At 44.7% G+C, this 20890-nt stretch overlaps 1 protein-coding gene across 1 annotated transcript; it reads right to left on the bottom strand.

Moving 5' to 3' along the window:
- Window positions 1-1530: 1530 nt before the first annotated feature.
- sfrp5 (secreted frizzled-related protein 5) lies at window positions 1531-15259 on the bottom strand. The gene is made up of 3 exons (XM_076743774.1): window positions 14283-15259; window positions 7173-7250; window positions 1531-3171 (listed from the first exon to the last, which is right to left on the bottom strand). The coding sequence occupies exons 1-3, from the start codon at window positions 14839-14841 to the stop codon at window positions 2843-2845; spliced, it is 966 nt and encodes a 321-aa protein (XP_076599889.1). The 5' UTR covers window positions 14842-15259; the 3' UTR covers window positions 1531-2842.
- Window positions 15260-20890: the final 5631 nt, after the last annotated feature.

Genomic DNA, 20890 nt, shown 5'->3' with positions numbered 1-20890 from the left:
TGTGTGTGTGCGTGTGTGTGCGTGTGTGGTGGTGAAGTCCCTCTGAACTACTTTTCTGTTGTCAGTCAGTGTTGCAGCGCACAGGCTGTGTGTTCGATGGAGCTGACGTTTGTTAGAACCCAGGTGTCATTGGAGGAAAGTGAGACAGTGGGAGCTTGTAGTTATATTCTCTCCGACATGTGTGTCTTTTGAGTGTATGTGTGTGTGTCTCTGTGTGTGTTGCTGGTCCTTCATCAGGCCCTTATTAACTCCACACACTAAGTGACCTTTGAGGAGGTGCTGATGGTTGTCGTTGGACCCGGCCAAGTCTCTCCTCCATCTCCTTTTTCACCTTCCCTCTATTTTTCAGCTCACTGATTCCCCACATCTTGTTTTATGAAAGCTGCTCATCATCACATGTCGTCTACTGTGTGAGATCTGATTCAGCTCTGAGGGAGGGGGCCAGCGCTTCCCAACAAAGGCTTCTCCACCTGTGTGGAATTTAAATTTCTAGCTCAGCGTTTATCGTGTTTGATCGCTGGTTTTGAAGTCGCCCATAAAGGCAGATCCTGTCCGACACGTTTCTACCCGTGAACCCTGTCCCCTCCTGTCTCTGTCCTTCCATAGTCCAGAGACAGAGTGTGCACTATCTCCACAATCAGCTGGAAATAGGTCATCGCTTTACTGGCGCCCATTCTTCCAACGGTCTCCAAAAGTCTCCACATTTCGGGAAATGTGGGTGGAAGACAATAAACATTGTACAGTGTCAGAATTGATCCATCTTGCGTTCTGGGGAGCAAAGATGCCAAATTCTTTTTACTGCAGTGAATTAGTTGTATGTGTCCGGAGTGATTAAGCTCTGGATGGTTTTGATAAAGCCGGTCAGCTACGTTGCAGCCTGCTGTCTGTCTGCGTCACCCTTTCGCTCTTTAACATTAAATACTGGTGGTTTTGCAGCCCAGGCTTTGTGTAAAGCTTTTGGCCTTGCACAGAGCGTAATTAAGGTTTCACCTCTTTTTTCCCTTTGAAGGGAGAAATGAAGGAGCAAGGCAGGCCATGTGCACTCTTCTGATCCTTTATTAGCCTCATGCTTTTGGAAGACGTGCAGCTTAGATCAGATCTGCGTAACGCTTTGCTCAGTTTCATTTTCTGCTTAAAAAAATCAGTTATAGAACATTTTCAAAGTAAATTAAATTATTGTATTTATTGATTTGTAGATCAGTGTAAAATTAAGATTTTGGACTGTTAAAAGCATAGAAAATCTGAGTAGTGTCTTTTTCTCTCCGTGCTATGGGCTGGCTGCATCTGATTGGCTGATGGGAACAATGTAATCTTATTTTAATTCAAAGTTTTCGATCACTTTTCTATTTTCAAATGGAAAATTAAACTTGCAGTCTGGAGAGTAATCAGCTGTGCTTGTAATCAAATGAGAACTGAATTTAGTGTGTCAGTGTGCATTTATGGGTTTCCTCATCTTGTCCAGGCGATAACGTCAGAAATGAGTGTGGTTTAAATCATACTGCTGAAGAAATGGCACATGTCAAAGAAATATTCTTTATAAAAATTTCAAATATATTTTATTCATTTACTTTTTTGTAAAACAAAGACGTATTTCAGTAACAGAACTACTTACAGGTTAACTGATTAGAAAATATTGTCAAAGTTAAATTTTCATCTTTTATTGCTACGGTGACAGTGAACTCAGGTGCTATGTCTGTATGTATGATTTCTTCTGTCATACAATAGAAGTTTAACTGAAGCAAAGTCAAAAATTGTAAGTACAAAACAAAGAAACATTTGAAGTGTGATAGTGAAAAACAGCGAGTACCAGAGACTTATCAACCAACAGCGTTGGCTCTGTCCAGAGTCTCTTTCTCTCTCTTTCCTTCTCTTTTATTCTCCACTTGCTGTCAGAAACTTCTCTGCCTTAACCTCCTACTCTCTCCAATTGGAAAAAGCAAAAAAATATTCAAGTTTCCCTCTTTCAGGCCACGAAAAAACGGTGCTGTACAAAGTCAGTGGAAGCGTCATCCAGTCCGTCAGTCTGTCTCCTTCCATCGGTCTTCTTTCCCGGCAGGGATAAAAGAAAAAAGCCCAGTTTTCTAATCATCTAGTATTCATCTGAATAACCTACTTTTTACATTATTAAAACATACAATTAAGTGGATCATCTACATTTCTCTGCTTTGATGTTGTTCCTGGGAGCTCTGTGCCAGTGTGCGCGCTGGCCCATTGCACAGCCCACATGCAGTGCAGCGTTTCATTTCTCTCAGCTCTTTTTGCGCTGAAACAAGCCCCGCCTTCCCGCTCAGCTGCCTTTCCGCTCTGTCTGTCTATAACCTTTACATTATCAAACACCTTTTCCCTCCAAGAGTTGCCTCACATCTTTAGGTTCCCATTTCTTACTGCTACTGTCTAATTGATAAGGTTGCTGTAAGATATCATACAAGTGATTGTTTCTACTATATCAGAAGAGGAAAGTAGAATTGTTAAAGAAGATTCTGTCAGATTGCGAGGGATAGATCAAAATTTCTCTTAATAAAATGACATCGTGATTGTTATAAAATCTGTTTCTTTGGGGCTTTTATTATCCAGAGGGGCTGCAGAGTGTGCCTCGTACCCCCTCTCTAACGTTAATGTGTCTGGTCCATCTAAGCAGATCAGACCTCTGTGTGCCTGATTCATGTTTAAAGCTGCGAAAATAAAAGCTTAACCACCTTGCGACCCCTTGTAGGACTATGTAGTGGGCTGGTAACAGATTTTGCAAGGATCTGGGTTATTGAAATGAGAATTAGGATCTACGTGGAACAGGGTGGAACGTCGGGAGCGATCGTGGATTCTGCGAATAGCACAGCGAGCCGCGTCACTGGAAGACGGTGTGGTAGGTGGGACACTGATGGGACTTCATGTACTTGATGGCGAACTTGAGCTCCTTGCTCTTCTTGTCCCACTTGTGAATGGACATGAGCAGCAGCTGCTGGTCCACTTTGCGGCCCATGATGAGGAAGTTGGAGCCCAGGCTGTCCAGCTGGGAGCACGGGCAGTTGGCGCCGTTCTTGATGTACAGGGTCAGCTTCTTCAGGTCCTTCTTCTTCAGCACACCCTGCTTCAACACTTTCTTCTTCTTTTGTGCTGCAATCAGCTTCCGGTCACCCTTCTCCTTCTTCACCTCCTTGATTTTCATCTTGAGGGCTGAAGAAGAAGAGAGGGAGAGGGAGATATTTGAACTCAGTTCAACTTTTACTCTATAAAAGACAGATATTTACACCCAGAAGCTGTTTATGTGTCACTTCCCTTGTTCCCCTCTGCTGTGAGCAGCTGTGACATTTCTGCAGGACCAGCACTGAGCTCTGTGCTGTGCTATTTTACACCTCTCCTGAGTATCATCATTTAACTTCTCCTGCAGCGTCCAAAACTGCGCCCTGAGTGTATGTTTGTGTGTCTCACTCGGGGAAAACCCATACGCGAAAAGGAGGACGTTTTTTGAGTTACGACCAAAGTCTTTTGAAGCAAGTTTAAATCAAGTCTTGATGCGGTGAGAGTGAGTCCAAGTCACAAGTCTTTGTAGGCGAAGTCCTCTCAGTACACAGACCTAATAATTCAAATGTGCTAGCTGTTAGAAGAGTACTCATTTTCTTTCGCCGTATGAACAGCTTGGTAGGAATATTGTCTTTTTCAGAATAAGGGCAAAGAAAACAGAATATTTAGCACATGTAAACGCATGGCAAATCTTGCAACTTGAATGTTTTTGCTTTCAAGTCAAGCTTTAAGGGAGTTTGGTTTGAGGTCCCGCAGAAGTCAAGTCAAAGTCATGTCTCAAGTTCTCGTGTTTCAGACCTAAACCTGATTCGAGTCAAAGCCTTCAGTACACAGCTGTGGTTTAACGTCAATAATGTTTCTACACGGGACCACAGTCACTTACACACGTTGTAGTCAGATGTAATCAATGTTAAGGTCTCATGCTCTTCTTGGGATATTGAGCTTACTTTGTGCTTACCGTCCTGTATTTTTAAAACAAAAAATACAGAACAGATACCTCTTTCACTCTTTGTGTGGGGGGTTACGGCAAACTCTGGTTTATCAACCCAATGAAGTACCGACTTGTATCTCCCGTCGAGCTCCATGTTTATAAGTTCATATTTGAACATGTGAGAGATTAAAATTGAACTGCCAAGCGTTTGAGAGAGGAATTCTCTGGGTGAACATTTTGACAGGTGAAATTAATCACGGGCCGGGCATGGGCGCAGGGTCAGTGTGAAGCATCGCTATGTACCCGAGCCGGTTGGAAGATGGCCATTTCGCCTCTCGCCTGCTTGTCTGCAGTTGCATAAACATCCCTTGGTACACTCTGATACGTACCCAGCACATGTGAAGCGATGGCATGTTCAAGAAGGAATGTGTGTGTTGAGTTGCCTCTGATTCACATGCAGCTCCTTCACTGAGGGCGCATTTGCCCGCATGCGTGTGTGTGTTTTTATGAACAAATGCATTTACGTATATGTGTGTTCAGTAGAGATAGGAAGGCTAAAGTCATTTCCCTCCCCTGTCACTTTGAATGCCCACTCGTATTCAGCCATAAGTGATGCAGAGGGGCCCACCGTGCAGCCTGGCCAGTATCCTTGTGACAAGCTGCACCCACGTCTTTATACAAGCTGACTTTCTTTAAAGTGAGCAGAGGCGGTGTAGAGGTGTAGAAGCATGGAAAGAGACGGAGACAGAAGTGAGCCGTCATTTTGAGAAGAAACAGGTTTTCTTTAAGCAAGCAACCTCCCCTACCAGCCCGGTGTCAGCTTCATGTCTGTACCCTGCCAGACCCCCCCCCCCCTTTCTTTTCTGCTCTTGTCAAAACTGCGCACCAAGCTGCCGGATGGTACAACAAGGAATGTGAAGGGATCAGACATCAAAAGTTGGCTGTAATAAAACACCATGTGCTCTGAGGGTGAACAGTGTCCAAAGATGAATAGGTAACATTCATGAGGCGTGAGATCAAGCTGTAGTCAGCTATCGCCCTATAGAATAACACGGTGGAGTCATTCACGCCTTGATCTCCAAATCCATACGTCATGGTTATCTCGACTTCTCGACTCATCCCCATGTCTCATCCACTCACATGCGTTAATAGCCAGTGAAATGCGTCTGTGTGGCTGCCTTTCTGCTTTCACCTCTAATCATGTTTCATTCCAACGAACAGAAATAATCTCTGCGACGCTTTCTGAAGTCCGAAATACCCTCATGTTGGAAGATTGAGATATGTAATCCCGAAATTAATCACACAAATAAATATCTGCGACTTGGGAAAGTCATGATTAATTATGGGGATGAGCCTACGTTTTGGCTGCAGCTCAGTGTGAGTAATGTGCACGAAGATGAATTTTGTTGTTGTTGTTGGATGTGATGTCTTGGGTGTTTATTAATTTATGATTTATAATGGGTCATGTTCTGTATATTTTGTAGGTGTGGGCAGTTGCCAGAAGATAAATTATGAAACTTGGTCTCTTTTAAATTACAGACATTTCCTCTGTGGGACACTATAGAACAGAAATATGGTTTTCAGCACTGGTCTGGCCACATTTCATTTAAAATTACACTGTTCTCACTAATCTGTTCAGAAACATAAGCATGTTCTTCATGTGTCTCCCAAGGTTATGAGTTTTTTTTCTGTTACCATTTCTAGTTGAGTGCTCACAATCCTATGACCAGAGAAAATAGAGAGCAGTATATCATTAACTCTGAAGACTGGGGCAATAGTCCATGCAAGCAGAAATTCAGCTGCTGCAGAGTGTGATGGGCCAAAAGCCTCGATGAGCAGAAATAATGGAATAATTTTGTTCTGGCTTTGCGTGCAGGTCATTACTGTGGTGAAACTGGAATGCTGGAAAGTAGAAAATTGAGAAAATACTGTTGAATGGACACCGGGGACTGAAAGCAGTTAAATTAATTTATCAGTGTATGAGAAGAAAAGGGTTTGGTATCAGAGCGAGCAGAGCAAAATTAATGTGGCTTCTACTTGTTCTTGTCTGTGCTCACATGACCATTTTCAACATGTGGTTTAACAGAACATATGGTTTAAAGTAAGAGGAAGAAGATGAAAACACTAAATGTATAATGAGAATCATCATCAGCCCAAACCTCATTATTTTTTATGTCCATCAACAAAGTATCCTTTAACTGAAAGAGAAAACCAAATTCAGTGTGTAATGTATGATATATATCTGCTAGTTAGCTGGTGTTTGTGTCATTTTTAAATCCAAGCCTTTGTAAAGTCATAGCACATCAGTTTTTTCATTGATAAAGAAGTGTGTGCGTAACGTTTCAGTTGATTTTTATTCATTAGATTTTTATTTAACACTGTGTGTGTGTATGAAGTTATTTTGCAGGAGTCCTGCTATTATTTTTGCTTTTTTAACATAATGTAATGTTTTTAGACTACTGGTGGTGGAGATGTGGCATAAACTGCTCCTTTTAGTGTAATTTAGTCAAGCTGAATTTATGAAAATAAATATTTCATTTGTTCATGAAGGCATATACCCGTGCATTTAAAATTCTTTCTTTCATGTTTTTAATTTCAATATTTCAATATTCATTTTATTTATTATTTTCTTATTGACTGATTGAAAACAGGCCTGAAACTTCTCATTAAGCCTGTGGTATTTTGTGTGCACTGTTGCACTTGTGATTTAATAAATACAAAACTCGAAGGCCGCTTGAAGAGAGCAGCCGTTATTATTGCTTGTTTTCGTGAAGCGTAACATTAAAACATTTTTCCTTGATTATCTTTGGTAGAGTTTATTGCAGACAAGTCACATTTGGATGGATGAAATCAGGCCAGTAGTCTTTTCGTAATCCTGCTGACAGACAAACCAACAATCGGCTGAAAACATAAACTCCATGGTGCACAATGCCAACATACTTCGTTGCTGGCACCCACAGACTCGTTTATTCACGTTCAGCAGGTTGCAGATTCTCCACAAGGGGGAGCTGTTTGGTCGTTTCCAGATTAGCGTTATCCATGCTAACCTGCGCTGCTTCTTGAAACGTCAGTGTCGCCACCTTCAGGCAAAGAAAACTGTAGCTGTTGCAGTTTTAACTTTTGTGCCACCTGCTGCCAATGAGCAGCCCTGCTGTGCGTTAAGTTCCCTCTGCTCACCTGTGCAGTATATATGCAGGTCTCACTCTTAATTGCTGGTACTTACCGAAGTCACTGGCGCAGTAATGCTCCATGATGTTGTCTGTCTTCAGCTCATTGTCACATGGAGGGCACACCTTGGACACTGAGGGGACAGAAGAATGATTTGTCATTAGCAACTGCGCCTTTCATTTTCCATTATGGCCAGATTAGATAATATCTAAGGGCTGAATTGAGGTCATTGTTAGTCAAGTGCAGTCAGCAAAACCAAAGCCGTGTCAGTATGAAATCGTTAAGCCCGCAGCACTTTCGAGGCACTTATTTGCAGCCCCCCTCCTCTTGTCAGAGGCTATTTGCTGCGGTGCGAATATACAGTCCAGCAGGCTGACTGGTGTTTGCCCTTCAATTACACCGGACAAAATGTTTTTATTCTGGCCCTTGTATATTTTGGTGGTGCAGGCGTGGTCTTGGCTGTGCAGAAAGGTAAACGCTGCAGCAGGAGCAACTGAACTCAGTGAAAAGTGATTCAGTACACAGACGCAGCCAGCATGTAGGCCACACAGCAACCTCACATTGTGAAACAGCAAGGGGAAACCAAAGCAACAAGCTCAGTTTATTTTTAACTCCAAATTTATGGTCATGCCTGCTTTGCTCAAAAGCATGTTTAGCCTCACTAACTTTGATTTGTTGATTGTCGTTATTGTGTTCCAACTCAGTATGAAAGAGAGGTACACGTTTTACATGAAGTCTTCTCTACTGAAACATCTCACTTCTGCACCTATATATACAGCAAAAACTGACAAAATGTGCTTGGAAGTACAAATAATTATCATGACATCGCCTGTGCCTGCTTTCAAAGCCTTCAATCTGTCCTTAGACACATGCTTCATCATCCCTTTCAGTCTTCTTCTGGCTCCTCAGTACAAAAGTTTACTATGGCGATACAGAAACTCCCAGAGGGGCTGGTTCACGCTGCGTGCATCTAATATCAGTCCACTTGTCCACAAAACAGAGCCTTGTGCCAGATGAGAGAACGAAGTGTAATATTAGACAGAGTCAGGGAGAGAAGGATGTGGTATAGAAATCTTCCCCACACCGTATATACAGCTGCAGGGCAGATAAATATCATTAGACAAGACTCATCTGGAGCGACAACAGTGCTGATCTTCTGCTGAGTATGCCGCCTTTTTCAGGGCGACTGCTTATAGGGGAGCTAAAATTCATTTTTCATTTCCATTCACTCTCTGCAATATCCAGAACACGTTCAGATCTCTTCCCCTGAAAGCTGCCTGCTCTTTCTCTTTTCCTCTGTGTCACACTTACAAACGCACACTCGTGCAAACGCACACAGGATTATCCTGGCATGGTCCAGTCCAGGCCCCTGGGTTAAAAGTCAGGGTTCAAAGGTTATCACCCCAGTCCAAACCTCTGCGTCTGTGCAGATAATGAGAGGGGGTCAAAGTTTAGCATGCTTCGCTGCTCGGGTCGTCAGGAGGTGAACCCCCTTAACCCTCAATGAGCGTATGCATGTGTGCATGCGCTCGTATGTGTGTATCAGAGGGAGTTGAACCATGTTCTTGGAGAGTAAATGCCAGTTTTTCCTCATCTGAGGGTTCCCATGCCTTCACAGGCGGGAGACCTGCGAGGCCTACAGGGGGTCAGTCCTCTAATTGGCTGGTGCTGACATGAAGACTGGGACGAGAGCACAGAAACACACACACACACACACACACACACACACACACACAGATCAAGAGACGCCAGAGCTCTGGATTTGTCTGTTTTGAATGATTCCCTTGAAGCTGGTACGTCTTATTCAGACTCCGTGGTAATTCATTCTGGTTTCACAGGGGTGGTATGTTGGCAGGAGACCCAGCTGCGTGGATGCCAGACCATGCGTCAGGAGAAAGCAGCCCCTCCATGAAACTTCGTTCAGCTTGGACCGAAAAACCAGTATTTGGATGCTGCCGAGGAATCAATTAAGCAACGACTGCCCTCATCACGCTCCGCTCTCTGCGGAGGGAATCACCGTCATGTTCTGATGGGAATCACTGCTGCATGGCATGGTGTTTTTTTTTGTTTTTTTTTTTTCCCTGGACACATTTCTACTCAAATATTTTGACATTAGGTCATTAATGTACTTTGCCATCATCTCAAAGCACTTAAGGAATTTTTTTTTAACCTTGCCACGTGATTACATTTTGAGAATTATGTTCTTGCTTTGGTTGACTTTGGACTTGTCTCCCTCTTGTGTGCTGCTTTTCGTCATTTGCACTCTGGGCTATTACAGAAACTTTAATGTTCCCTATCACAGTGACGAATGTAATAATAATGTCTGTCAGAGCCGTTGCTGTGGAGGATGAAGATTGGGAGTTGAGGATTGAGGATAAGAGGAAAAGCACGATGGGAGCAGGGTGAGTAGAGAGGTGGTCTTGTTGGAAAGCCCTGCTGTTAATCCTCAAACAGCAAGCCAGAGTGGAAATGACGTACGGCAAGAGTCCAGCAATTTAACCGCACAGCTTCACTTAGTCATAGCTCTGAGGTTAATATCACTTTCTCCATTTCAGTCTCTCTCCCCGGCTCTATCTTTTGTCTCTTGTCCCCCTCTCGCTGTCTTCTTCTTCTCTCTTTCACATAACCTTCTTTTCCATCTCAGTAACAAATTAGAGAGGCTGATGCTACAGAATCTCCCCAATAATAGAAAAAAAAAAAAAAAACATCTTAAACTTTCTTATGAACACTTTTGATGTTCTTGATAAAGAAATTGTCAAGCAGTGACATAATTCTGGAAAAGAACGCTCCCTGAAGAAGTGTCAGTGTGAACTTATATTTGCCAGCTGAGCCCTCCAAAAACATTACAACACAGTAATGTAATGATATCATCATCATTTTGTTGTAATTAGTTGGTGCAGTAGGAAATTGCTATGTGCATTTAATTTTAAAGTTTCAACAAAAATGAATTACAGTCATCACTTAGTGACTGAAAGAGCAGAAACGCCTTGCCCAAACAGTTTATTCCGAAAAGACTCCATTTGTCATTACATGACGTTCAGGAATCCTTTTCATTCACTTCAAACATTCTGTTGAAAACACAAACGCTGTAAATCACTTTTTTACGTTTGCAGCAATTCAGAAACTTTGCCTAAAAACAACTGTTCCAGTTGGGTGTAATCCGAGTCGCAGTATGTGCAAATGTTACATGCTTCTGCTCACTTTCTCCGTCTCTCTCTCACACAAATCTTCACACAAACGAGATCTAACAGTGTCGTCATTCGATCCCCTGACGTGTCTTGTACCTCTTCCCCTGCAGTCGGAGCATCACAGCGACATTAATGGGAAGAAAGTTCCATTTAAAGTATGCGCGGGTCACTATCTCATGCCTCATTTGGGCCCTTTAAGTTATGAGCAGCAGTTCTTATGACATAAAACGGTACTGTGCCGGAGATGAAATGCAGCGTGTGATTTATGTCGGAGGGCCTAACATCTGTTTTAATGTGGCATGCAGACAGACAGAGGAGGACTTAACTGTGGCCCGCAGGCAGCCCCCGGGGCCCCTAAAACACAGCATGCTCCTTGCATCTGTAGGAATCCTATACAGAAGAGAAAATACATTCTCAAAAGGCCGAGGCAGTCTTCCATGCACACAGCATTGGATCACATTTTCCCTTTCATATAGCAGCCAGGGCCACATGAGTAGCGCCCATTGTGCTGCTGGGGACCTGACAGTGCTGCCTGTCTCCTTCAGCACGGTTGTAACTTACACTGGCCGCATCAGTGAGTACGGTGAGGACAGACAATATCTTTCACACCATGCAATTTCAACGACTTCCACTGGACAGCGTGTGTGTTGTCTTGAAGAACACTTTGTGTGGAATCATGCAGGGTGTGTTAATGGAGTTTTCCCCACGCAGACTCTAACAGTATCCTACTGACACGTATCATACCTGTTGATTTGCTGATGCTGACAGTAGCTAAAGGTAGCCTCATTACAGGTGGAGTTGATGGGTGGCATTGACTGTGCTCTGCCTGGCAGCCTGAGCTCAGCTGGCCTTTTTCACTCCCTGCATGCCTGGGCCTTCTTTTGTCAGCAGTCTGCTTGTCTTCCCTAGTATAATATCTACAGACTTGTGTTTCACATAATCACCCCCCATCGGCCCCTGTTACACACACACATACCCACATACCCACAGGCACAAATGCCAGCACATGCCAAAAATCATCCACACACACACACACACACACACACACACACACACACACACACACACACACACACACACACACACACACACACAAAACCTCAGCTCAGGTGGTGTTCCTCTCGGTTTTGGCTATGACAGAGAGGTGGAAAGTGAATCTAACTCTGTACTGTTAGTTTCCACAGCAGCCCTCGAACCGTGCTATATCATGTAATTGCAGAATAGCCCAGATAGCATCGGGGCCTCGCGGACAGAGAGAGCAGCAGGTAGTACAGCACTTAATTCCTGCAATTGATCCAAGTCCCCAAGAATCACCTGGATTACCACAAGAGTCCTCATATGATCCTGTGTGAAGAGGATTGTTCATCTCCTTTGAGGATTCCCAGGAAACTCACTTCTAACAGCGCTTAGCTGAAATTCTTTTCTTTTTTATTGTTTCTGGCTCTGTGTGTATGTGTGTGAGTGTGTTTGTGTGTGCGTGTGTTTTAGAGCCAACAGCTTGTCCTCAGGATGGCCTCATCGGCACATCTGAGAATCTCTGGTTCTTAACAAAATGTCAGTGACTGAGCCTTCGGGCTACAAGTGATATGGGTTCGCTCTGTTTGAAAAACACACAGACTCACAGCCACACATGTACACAAGCACACACTCCATTGTTAAACTTAACCAATATTCAATTTTTGATATATCCTTGAAACATTTACTTCATCATATTTTGTCTTTTTTCTCTCTGCACAGAATTGCTTAATAGCAAAGTTCCCTCCACATTTCTTCCCGTGGTCTCACACCACTTTCTGTAATCAAACCGCCTCTGATCATTATTTGATCAGATAGGATCAACAAACAGTCGCCTGTTTGAGGAGGTGACAGACAAAGTTTAAGCTGCCTCCTTCTCAGGGAGCATGTGAAAGAATGAGTTATGGCTGCGCAAAGCCAAAATGTCACATAGTTGATACCAGTCCTACAAAAACAGAACAGCCATTTTCCCTAATGGAATAAGTCAGCTCTGCATGAATTCGCCAGAGACGATCTTTTACCCTTTTTTTTTTTTTTTTTTTAATCTGGGCAGATAGTTAGATATCAGTCTACTGTGAACGTTACTGATAAAAAGCTGAGATATGTCACACGACTTGTTATGATTGACGGGACTAAAATCATTTTTAGTGCTTTAGTAAATCCGTTTAATGCATTAAAGGACAGCGGAGGTTAAGGAAAACACATTTACTGTGCTATGTCAAATTAAATATTAACATTCGGGAACATTTCACCATAAGCAGATAAGAAATGGCAATAAACGGTTAAAGGCAAGAAGTAGAGTAATGAGAATAATAAACCATTTTCTTCAGGTCTTTATTGAAAGTAGAGAGCCAGACACTTTTTATGCTGCAGGAAGCAGCTTTTCTCCCATTCTATGCACTGTCTGCCTCTCTTCACTCTCCCGCTTCCCTCTCCTTTCACTCCTCTCCATTCGGCTCTCTCGGGGACAATCAGACTTTAGCTGTTCCCGGTCTCTGCCTGCCTCTCTTGTCCTGTCATGTCGGCTAATTAGTGGGGAGCTCCGTAATTGGCCTTCTAGCTAATTGGCCTGCTGGCTGCCAGACCCAACAAAGGCCTAGCAGGCTGGGACACAGTGGGGACTGTCCCCCTCCACTGTCTAAAGACCCTCATCAACTCCCTCTCTCCCGCTCTCAGCACTGACTGCTTTTGTGCAAGAGGCTGCTTAAGTAGTCGTGGTGCATACACACACACACACACACACACACATGCACACACCTATTTCTCTCTATTTAGTTCCCACTCGGCCTCTCACAGCTCACTGTTGGCCCATCTGTCTCTCCTCTTACTCACTCCCTGTGAAAAATTATATAATATTTTCCATTTTTTGTGAATCAAATCCCTCTCAGGAACCCTAGTGTAGCAATTTTCCTTCTTATTTCCTCCATCTTGGGTTTATTTCTTCATTTACTGACACTCTGCAGACCAGCTTGAGAGCTGCATGCATGACAGCTTGAAATCAGACATTCACTCAGTTGTAAGAAAGACTGATTGATGCATGTCTGCTGATAAAGGCGTGTGTCTGCATGCATGTGCGCGCGTGTCACCTTTTCAGTTAAGATGTGTTTAACATAACAGTCCATTAATCTTAACTCGGTGAGCAATCTGGCCGCCGGAGTCTCTCAGTCTCCTGTCTGTCTCTCTCAGTCTGTCTCTGTCCCTCCCTGAGGCGTATGCAGATGGCAGGGAGCCGTCCTGAACTGTCCACTTACCCAAAAACTTTCCCCCGTCGCCTCCTCCTGATTTTGGCTCTCTCGCTGATCTCCTCTGGATATTCTCTCAGTTAAACGCTCTGGCATCATTGCAGTGCGGGTAAACCATGTATGAGCCTCACAGGCGTTTTCAGGGTCTCACTGTTTCTGACTCTGCAGGCTCTTGAACTCATCTGTCTCAGTCCTGTTAGTTAATCAAAGCCCTGATATTTGCAATGCAGAGACACATTCCTCCTCATTTTCTTTTCTTTTAGTACTGTTTTATTTTCGCGTTTGTAGCTGCACAAACCAAGTCATAGTAGAGCAATAATTTCTTTTTTTATGACAATTATTTAACCCAGTTTAAAATACTTGCTAATTTGTGTATTGATATTGCTTAAATGCGTGTGTCATACCTCATCAAAAACTAAAATTTGTGCAATATGAGCCATGTTTTGAACAGAATATTAACAGATCATTAAGTTACAGCCTGCTTTTATGCTGGAAAAGTTGTATTTATTGATTTATTCAACTTAATTCGAGTGGGATTACTGAGCTTGTCACATAACATTCTGAGATTTTGAGAAGACATTGACGGTAGAATTGTCAAAACACATTTTACTCTCTGTAAAAGCCACAATTCAACACAATTCTTTTCACAATTTGTGTGTGAGTATGCTTGATTGAGGCTGTGTGTTGGAGTGGGTGTATGTGCACACAGCTGCACCCTACCTGGTGGCTGGGTCGCGTGGTTCCCAGTGAACTGCATGGGGATGCAGAGGTCGTTATCAATGGGAAACTTATCACAGGTCAGCATCTCTGGCCAGGGGAAGCCGTAGGTCTCCATCACCGGAGCACAGCTGTCCCTCACGGCCTCACACAGGGAGCGGCAGGGATAGATGGGCCTGTCCAGGCACACCGGTGCAAACAGCGAGCACAGGAAGACCTGGGTATCAGCATGGCACCGCTTGGCCAGGAGGGGCACCCAGCTGCCCGCCTGCTGCTTGACTTCTGGCATGGTCTCGTGGTCCAGGAGGTTGGGCAGTCTCATCTTCTTATAGCCCACATTGTGGCACAGGCGCAGGTCAGCTGGTATGTCCACACACTGGGGCTGCTTGGTGTAGAAGCGGCCATTGTGGAAGTTGTCCGACTGCCAGCTGTAGTAGTCGTACTCGTCTGCGGCCGAGACGGTGAGGAGGAGGAGGAGGAGGGAGAAGAGCGACAGGCCCAGTGCCAAGCTGAAGGAGCCCTGGGTTAATGCCCACCTGGGGCTCTTTTGTCCGTGTGCCATGCCTCTCTGAGCTCGAACCAACAATTCAAGAAGGTTGTATCCAAAGTCTCCAAAGTAACTTAGTGAAGACAAAATGCGGAGAGAAGAGAGGAACAAGTGGGGCAGGCGTACAAGCTGTAATCCCTTTTTGTGTCCTGAGTATGGACGCGGTGGATTGGAAACAAAAGTGTTTAATTCCCTTCTTCCCTGGAGAGTCAGCCCTCTAAGCCTCCCTGAAACACCTCCCTGTGTGTGTGTGTATGTGTGCCTCAGGTAGTGGAGTGGGGAGGCAGCAGTCAAGGAAGGGTGAGCACACAAGTAGGACTGCTTATTCCCTAACTTTCCCTGTTCACAATTTCTCACTCCTTCCCTCTCCCTCTCTCAGCACTGTCTCCAGCCCTCCCCTGCTCTCTGTCTATCAGTCTGTAGCTGTAATGAGGAGTACCTTAGGTTTTAACAGGCAGTGGTGGCTGCTCTCTGCGGCTGCCTGCCCCCTAGCAGGCTCCCAGACCACTCACCTTCCTACTGGCCTCCCCTGCACTCACTCACAACAGCCTCGGCCAATCGCAACCCTGGGGGAGGCTCCCACTGGCCTTCAGGACACTCCTCCTACCCCCTCATCCTCCAGAAAACCCCTCCCCTACAACAAGTTAACATGAGAGAGAGAGAGAGAGAGAGAGAGAGAGAGAGAGAGAGAGAGAGAGAGAGAGAGAGAGAACAAACTAAGGCAAGTTCCTCCAGCTGTATTTTTATGTCCATCTCTCTAATACACACACGATTCTCAAGTCAGAATCACACCCACAAACACAAAGACAGTGTCTTTTCCTTTATTCATCAGAGGTTCAACAAGCTCCCTGCACATTGCTCCACTCAACAATGCCTGCTTGCCATTCAAGCCTGCTCACTTCATTAGCACGAAACAGTCTAGCATAACGGGTTCCTGCTGGCATCAACAGTGAGAAAACTTACTCACACGCACTCACACACGCAGAAGCAATGTGTTTATGCAAGAAATCCAGGCGAGGGAAGTGAATGAAGTGGGTGGAAGAGAGCTTCAAAGTGTGTTGTGCAGCTTACAGGTGGCTAGGTGGTTTACCCGCGCTATGGGAGTTATGCTAATGTGCATGTTAGTTGTGAATAGAGGCACGCTGCCCCTCTGTCTCTTTCTATCAGTGCCACTGACACATTGAGGGCCTTCGCCTTGGCAGCGAATTCACTAGAAGGGTCACATTCAGATTCAAAGGGCTGCAGCATTGTGAGCAGGATGTGGGATCGGTGCCTCACATGGAGCGTGTTCTTGCATCTTGCATTTGATCTACGTCACGCATTAATGCTCGTCCTCATGTGAATGGGCTGTGAATGCAGGTTCACAAAGTGTTTGCTTGCTGGTGCGAGCTGATATTTTATCGCGATGTCGCAGGATTGTCAGGACGCAGTCTGCGGCCGGATACTCCTGACACCGAGATGAAGTGAAAAGACATGTGATTTTGGATTATTATTATTATCTGTATGTGGCAGTACAAACAAGGAGACTAGGAAAGCGTGTGTGTGCGTGTGTGTGTGTGTGTGTGTGTGTGTGTATGAGTGTGAGTGAGTGAGTGTGTGTGTTTTGCAAACAGTTGGAGGTGTACTTGGATGGGAATCAGGGACAGTATTGTTCTTCGCCTGCAGCGTAGAAGATAAAATTCCAGAAACAGCAGTCGGTCCATAAAATCTAATTCAATAAGATGAAATCAAATAGATAAAAATGCGGTTCAATATCAGGCAACCAGCAACATCAATAAAACCCTCGAGTCCACATTATCCAAGCACCCATATAGTTTTATAGTATCTTGACCACAATTTCACTTATTCCCAAAGCTGGAGGATTATGAATAGGATTACTGCACCGTCGAATCATTTTTTTAACTTGAGAATTGAGTTGAACATGTTTCAGCCTTATCTTCCCGAGCTTTATTTCAAATCCCTGTTGACTTATTGGTGTGTGCAGACACCGCCGAGTGATTTTCCTGGGAATCGAAACGCTGCCAGCAGAACAAACAAGCTCAATTTTCTGTTGGAGAAGTTTTCATAACCTGCATCGTGGAAAGATGGGATGGCGCTGAGCTGAAGTCACCCCTAGAATGTCGTCATCGTCATTAAAAGCATTGCTGAGTGGACACAAAGCGCTGTTTTGCTTTGATACGTTTATAGCCGAGGCTAATTGAGCGTATTTCCTCACCTCTTGTCTTCCGTCACTCCGTCCCTGCTTTCATTCTCCAAAGTGTTTTGTTATTCAGAAACGAGCTCTGTTAACCTTTGCACTGCAGATAATCAATATTACTCACAGCTAATAATCTGTGGACCTTACTCTTGAAGGGGTGGTGAGATTGTCTTGTGCACGCCTCACTATCTCGGTGACGTATCTCGCATGCACGTTAGTGCGGCAGTGACCTATTTTAAGACTGCTAGCGTTTCCTCTTGATACAGGCACAGTGTACTGCCTCCAAGTCAGTAACAAAAGTGTCTTTCATGGTAATCAATCAACAATGGTTGTCTCCTCTTGTTCTCCTTCCCCTAACTGGCCCCTGTGGCCACCGGCCAATCAATTCCACTCTTCAGTTTCCAGCCCTCTGATTGGACGAGGGCTTTAAGATTAGGTCCAGCCTGTATTGTTGGGCCTAAAGGTTTAGTATGGTTTGAAAAGAGTGTCTCAGCAATTGTATGAGTGTGTGTGTTTGGAGATAGTGGTGGTGGGTATGTGCGGTTGTGTGTGTGTGTGCATGTGTGTGTGCGGATGAGTGTGTCAGGGATATTCTAAAGAGGAAAGGCTGGGGTGGGTGAGGTGGCCAGCCGCCCAGATGCCCTCCAAGAAGAGTTTGAATTCCAAACCACACAAGAAGATGTAGGAGATGGAGCGAAAGGGAACAGACACATCCACATTTTTGTCTTCCTCTGACTCAATCTGAACACGAACTGCGGAGCGTACAGAAAAAGGCCTTGTACTTTATGTATCTTTTAAACTCAGTTCAGTAATCTGTTACTTAAATTTGACTCAGGCCAGAGTAAATAAAAGCATATAGAAATGTTTTTTAGAGTCGGTACACTGTGGTAGAGCTTCTCCTCAAAGCAGTCCCTTTACATTTCAAAAAGATTTTTTTCAGGAAGCAGACAGATTCAGAGCAGCAGATGCATCCATGCAAAGTTATGCAACCACAGAAGAACGCGAATCAGCGGTGGAGGAGGCTACGGAGAGGCAGTAACAGGTTTTCTCCAAGAGTAAACCCCCACCTCCTCACCACACACACCTCCCAGCCTCGCAACACAACAATAGGGATTAGGTTGCAGAACTGTCAAAACATGTGTGAAACACACAGACCAGTGTCTCCCACAAATAGTTTTTCTTTCTTTCTTTCTCTCTTTATCCGTCTCACACACACTCACACACACACACACACTGAGACTGTAAATGCAAACTGTGGTAGAGGCATAACCACTGAAGGAGCCACTGCAATAATACCACATGAGGAATTATTTGGACTTTAATTAGTCTGATCATTTTTCAAGCTGCACAAGCAACAGTGTGATAGTTAAGTGCATGAAGTAAGACTTTTATCTGCTTTCTCAGCTCACAGTGAAGATTTTACTACTTCAAAAGTAGCTTCCACTGTTCTTCCCTTTTAATGTTTCTGTTAAAATGCCTTTGACATTCAGCATGAGCCATTAAGGCCTGTTGGGTAATCTTCTTATCCTGCTTGTTTGCAAACAACGTGAGCAGGGTCAGTCAGTCCACAGACACACAAACAAACAGCATAAATCAGCAGAGAGCTTTAACTCTCCAAGAATGTCACAGACTTGCACAAAAAACTGGCAGCTTGAGAGGAAATATCAGTCTTGTGCAGTATGACTGATTTCTGCCTCAGTTCAACCTGTTCACTGAGCCACAGGCCACGGTGGGGGGGTTGGGGGTGTGTGGGGGGGACGATTGCACGTAGTTGCTGAAATGTGATGAAATTATGTTGGAAGACTTTAGCACCACACAGTCACATAGTGCTACACCCGTAGATGCCTGTCACACCGGGCAGCGGTGAAGAGATATGCTGACAAGTGTTTGCTCTCTCCTGTCTTTGGCCCTCTTGTTCACAGATTCACCGTCAGCCAAAGTGTTATTTGCTCGGATATTTTGCTCGTTTTCTCTGTTTGTCTTCCATCTTCGCTCCTGCTTTGGTGTGTTGTTCTTCGGATGCTTCTCCTTTAGACGTCAGGGCTCTCACATGGGGTCAGAAGGTACATTCAGTCACCCAAACCGACAATGTGACAACCCTCCCTCTGCCCACCCGCCACACACACTCAGGCACACACACACACACACACACACACACACACACACACACCTCCCTTCACTGTCAACTTAAACCCTTACAACTGGCTTCAGCTTCCCCCAATCGGAGTCTTTGTAAAGGCGCTTTGACCAGATCACCGTCATGGAACCCAATGTAAAGAGACAGTGAGGAGAAAGGGATACCCAAACTGGGGAGGAGTGCTTTTTTTTAGTGTGTGTGTATGTGTGTGTGGCCAACATCTAGTCAGCTTCCAGTAAAAAGCCCTAACGTGATGGGAGACCTTCTCTGAATCACGTGACACACATATGCATATGAACAGAAGCAGCAGCAGCAGCAGCAGCAGCAGCAGAACACCGCTAACAGACTGTTATTGTAACGCCGGCTGGAGATGATGGTTCTCGTCAGCATTTTGGGTAGAACTTCCTACCACCATGCTAGAATTCACACAATTGGTACATGTGAGCATGTTCACATATCCAGTTGATTATCTCCAACATGGAAAAAATGTGTTTCTTCCAACTGGGGTGTGTTAAGCGTCAGCGTGTGTGGACGGATGTACGTGCACGCTGCTTAACTGCGTAGTAAGCTAGTCGCAACAAGATGGCAGAGGAGAATAAGGAGATGATGAAAAAGGCGAAGAGAACAATGGCCCACGAGACTCGAGTGACAAAGCACCGTCGTGGCACATTTCGTCGACTCTAGTCGTCAGAAAACTGAAACTCTTATTGAGTGATTTGACTAACTTCATTACAAGCTGGACAAAGTTAAGAGCAACCTTTCCCCTGTGACATTTCTGCCACTTGATCTGTGTATTTTTAAGAAAATGCCATGGCATCAGTTCAAAGAAGAGTTTTTATTAGTTTTGAAGATTCAGCAGGGGCTCAGCTAGGTGTCAGGCAGTGAAACCTCACCGGGCTGTAATGCTTTTTGGAGAGGAGTTAAACGCTCAGACAAACCACGGCTCGGGCTGAGCACCAGCACTTCCAGCTCCATTCACATAATTGGATATGCAGAATAAATAAACGTGGGGCTTTTTGAAGCGCTGATTTGTTTAAATAAAGGATGTCGACTCCTTTTGGAAGCTCACCAGGCTCCTCTTTGACCCCGTCCGTTTGACTCGCGACCCGTGTGCGAGCTACTGTACAGCCGAGGGTTGGAGCAGAGAGGCTCTTTGCTGTTGTTCCAAGTGTCACCGTGTGTAACGTGAACCCAAGTGTGAGTGAGTTGTATGTTTAGACTGTTGCTGAGATCTGCTGTGATTTATGAGCCACAGACTTCGTTGTTAAACACTTTCCTGTCACTTGATCTGTTTGCTGCTGGTGTGTGTGTGTGTGTGTGTGTGTGTGCGTGCGTGCGTGTGTGTGTGTCTGTGCTTGTGTCCATCGATCCATCTGCTCATCTTTCAACATGTAAACCCAAATATGTCTGCGAGGACAGTGACAACCCATTTCTCCTCCTCACACTATCTCTTCATCTATTTGTTTGCGTGTATGTGATGTGTGTGTGTGTGCGTGCGTGTGCATCCACATGCCCTCTCGGCTCGTCTCCGTAATGGCCGGGGTCATCAGTGAAGGATCAGGCCTCACCTCTGTTGAGAAATAGAGAGATAGGAGTTTCAGCAAACAGGGGAGGATTTTCCCCTATCTCAGTGAAAGATCGCATGATAACATTTTTGGCTGATGGGAGAAAAGGTCTCGGCATTTGTGTCAGAGCTTCAGCGGTAACTGCGCATTTCAACTTTCCTCCTT

This window comes from Chaetodon auriga, chromosome 11 (genome assembly GCF_051107435.1).
Source record: "Chaetodon auriga isolate fChaAug3 chromosome 11, fChaAug3.hap1, whole genome shotgun sequence".
Taxonomy (NCBI): Eukaryota; Metazoa; Chordata; class Actinopteri; order Chaetodontiformes; family Chaetodontidae; genus Chaetodon; species Chaetodon auriga.
The sequence above is the reverse complement of the archived record's forward strand: the minus strand, read 5'-3'. Positions and strand labels throughout refer to the sequence as shown.